This window comes from Camelina sativa, chromosome 1, assembly GCF_000633955.1.
Source record: "Camelina sativa cultivar DH55 chromosome 1, Cs, whole genome shotgun sequence".
Classification (NCBI taxonomy): domain Eukaryota; kingdom Viridiplantae; phylum Streptophyta; class Magnoliopsida; order Brassicales; family Brassicaceae; genus Camelina; species Camelina sativa.
This window is the reverse complement of record NC_025685.1, coordinates 16,302,872-16,306,414: the sequence shown is the minus strand read 5'-3', so window position 1 is coordinate 16,306,414 and position 3,543 is coordinate 16,302,872. Positions and strand designations below refer to the sequence as shown.

General features: G+C 28.6%; 1 protein-coding gene across 1 annotated transcript; it reads left to right on the top strand.

Moving 5' to 3' along the window:
• On the top strand, positions 1-1,085 carry LOC109132216. Its single transcript, XM_019243484.1, has 3 exons — positions 1-141; positions 574-620; positions 797-1,085. The coding sequence occupies exons 1-3, from the start codon at positions 57-59 to the stop codon at positions 914-916; spliced, it is 252 nt and encodes an 83-aa protein (XP_019099029.1). The 5' UTR covers positions 1-56; the 3' UTR covers positions 917-1,085.

The window sequence follows — 3,543 nt, the reverse complement described above, 5'->3', positions numbered from 1 at the left end:
CTCAAGACCAATTGAGAACTCAAATTTTCCAGAGAAGAAAAAAACTTCCAAAAGTTATGGATGTGTCACCATTAACAGTGAAGAAACTTGGTTTCATCTTCATGATTGTTTCAGCTTCTGCTCTTTCTGTCTCTTTTGCAGGTTTTCATTTCTCTCATCCGATCTTCTGATTTGTTGCAGCTTTACTCTATACTTTATAGAAGATTAAGATATCTTGTTGTATAATTATTAGAAATATTTTAGAATATTTAGAGATTTTATTGAATATGTGGTTATGCTAACTTATATATTCACTAACGATTAATTCATATTAGTGGATGGGATTTTTTTTAATAACTAAATTAAATGCATGAGAATTTATAATACAATATTACTCAAAAATCAATGATATATAGTTATCAATAAAAGCATATACACATAATCTTGAACTAAACGGATTAATAAAATACATAACGAAAACTATTATTTACACCCTAGAGAAAATTTCATAAAGAAACATTAACAAATTATCTTTTAAATTTATGCAGAAATCTTTCGAGTGACTAAAATAATTATACTTCTTTCCCTATGCAGGCCGATCGTCGATTCTAGTCCATACACATATAAATCTTCATGACGAGGTTAGTCTAACAAACATACATAAGGTGGAACATGTTTTTTCAAATAGATTTTGTTCATACATACATATATCATTTCCAAAGTTGAATAAATATTATAACTCTTCTTAATTTGTATGATTACATCCAAGAATTTTTTTAGAAACAAATTTAGTGATTTATAATGATGTGAGAGACAGATGGTGGAAAGAAGCATGCATGAGCATGAGAGGCTTTTAAGAATGAACACAAAGGATTATGGGCACAACAGTCCGTCGCCTAGACTTGAGAGGCCTCCTTTCAAGCTTATTCCCAATTGATGACCTCAGCTTGGGCCTAATCTATCCTTAGTACTAAATGTAGACAAAATTAGTTTCAGTGACTATATATAGTTCTATCGAAGTTTGGAGATGTAATATAAAATATAGTACGTGAAAACTAAATAAAGGTAAGCAGCTAGCTCGAGCTATGCTACAATACTATATCATATGCGTTGCACATATCCATGTCATCACATTATAGTGTCTTCGTTTTTGGTTTTCAGATATATGTCCTTGTGTGATATATATATACTAGTACTATTATTATATGCACACATTAATAACACATCATTTTGCAATTCAATGCAAGTAGAAAAAATGAATTTGCAAAGAAAAATACTTACGTTCACTCGTAGGGTGAACCTTCTCGTTCACTTCTTCCTTTTCAACCAATCAAAATCTTTTATACATTATCTTGTTTAAAAAAATAAATCAAAATTAAATTAAAAAATAATACATATTAAGGAAACAAATTCTGTATATTTTTTTTTAAGGAAAGTTAAATATTGGTTTGGTTTAGATTTTACAATTAGAATGAAATGATGTATCGGTTTGGGTTTACAAATAAGGTGATTAGGATTTAGATTTTACAATTCAAACAAAATTATATGTCGGTTTGGGTTTACAAATGAAGTAGTTAGGGTTTAGATTTTACAATTAAAATGAAATTATATGTCGGTTTGGGTTTACAAATGAAATGGTTAGGGTTTAGATTTTACCAATTGAAACAAGATTATATGTCGGTTTGGGTTTACAAATAAGATGGTTAGGGTTTAGATTTTACAATTAGAACGAAATTATATGTCGGTTTGGGTTTACAAATGAGATGGTTAGGGTTTAGATTTTACAATTAAAATGAAATTATATGTCGGTTTGGGTTTACAAATGAGATGGTTAGGGTTTAGATTTTATAATTAGAATGAAATTATATAAAGGTTTGGGTTTATAAATAAGCGGTTTAAGTTTTTAATTTTATACTAATGTATACAGATTTTGTTTTTTTATTTTATAAAGAAGTCAATAAGTAGGTTCTTAAATGTATTATGAAATGTCAGATTATCATTAGCTAAGGAGAAGTGAACAAAGGGGTTCCTTAGTAGTGAACCCAAGAATTGTTCATTTGCAAATATACATGCAATGTTTAACTTCTTTTTGTGATTCTTTTAACGCTTATGGAATTACTTGTAAACGTTTATATGAAGGTTGTTCCATGTGATTTTATATATAGTTTCTGGTTTTTTGTAGTATTTTAAACAAATATAAAAACTTCTAAGATGCCTTAATCCATTGCTTCACTTCATTAATGAGTGGGCTAACAGATAAAATATAAATTAAGAAATACAAACTCACTGAGATTCATCAGTCGGCTCCAGTATCACCGATCATCAATTTGGGAAAATGAATGAGAAAAGTCAAAAAAACGTGAGAAACTGCTGTGTATGAAATATCTAAGCTAAGAATTTCATTTTTCCAATCTAAATCTAGCTACAAATCCATTTTCATAATAATAGATATCTTAATAACTAACCCTAGGTACCAAATCCTATCCATCAAATCTTCCTAATTAATCTACTTTTAGCTTAAAAGAACAATATACAATTAGATTTACTCACACATGATTATCGAATAAATCATGGTAAGAAATGCAAAATGAATGTAAAAAGGAAAAAAATTATAAGCAAATATGAAATTAAAAAAGAAAAATGAAGTTTAATCATCCAATTCACCAAATTTTTTAACAACAAGTGAATAGATAGATCCATCAACGCTTGGTAAACAAAAATGATTAAACAGAGGTTCTGGTCCGAGTTGGGTTGACTCGGTTTGGATTGGGTCGAGTCTTGTGGGTTTACTATAATTGTCGAGTCTTGTGGGTTTCGTTTAGACCCAGATTCTTTATTTTTGATGCCCTTCAATATAGTTTAGGTGGTTTTTCGATTAATTGAGCTTTTTTTTGGCACTTCTTATGAATCTTCAAAATCCAATCTGTTTCAACCAAAATATTTTGTAATCCAATATTTCCCTTTGTCTGCTCATTTTGCACATAATCACACCAAATATTTTGTAATCCAATATTTCCCTTTGTCTTTATCAAATAAATAAATATCCATATATAGTATCAAATAACATATATATATATATATACACATAAATGCTACAAGTATAAAATCAAATATATATATATATATATACATATAATATCAAATAACATTCTTATAAATTTAACTAACAATAGTATTAGAGTTAATTAAAGAAAATATCATGAACAGTAAAAAAGTTTGTGAAAAATGCCACATTCATCGGTTCTTTTCTACAATGCCACAATGGACAATCAAAAAGACAAAACTAACCTTTTAAATTTGTTCCTTTAGTTTTTATTTTTCTTTCTTTCTCACATTTTTTCTAATAAAAAGATATTTATCTAAATAGAACAAAAATCTTCTCTCTTCTAAATTTGCCCTAGCCGTTGTTTATCATCTTCTCCGATGGTTAGAGATTGGTGGCCTTGTCATCTTTTTCCTTTCATTCATCTCAACTCTTTTTGTTTTTCTCTTGACGATGATGAATCTTTTCGGAGTGGCAACTCTTAAGTCAGTTTTGGTGGGATCTATGGTGTTCATAGTCAG

What these genes read in the sequence shown, in the direction of transcription:
- LOC109132216 (XM_019243484.1), top strand. Translation starts at nt 57, where the DNA reads ATGGATGTGTCACCATTAACAGTGAAGAAACTTGGTTTCATCTTCATG. An exon ending in TCTTTCTGTCTCTTTTGCAG is followed by an intron (nt 142 to 573) that starts GTTTTCATTTCT and finishes TTCCCTATGCAG; the next exon opens with GCCGATCGTCGATTCTAGTC. An exon ending in ATATAAATCTTCATGACGAG is followed by an intron (nt 621 to 796) that starts GTTAGTCTAACA and finishes TGTGAGAGACAG; the next exon opens with ATGGTGGAAAGAAGCATGCA.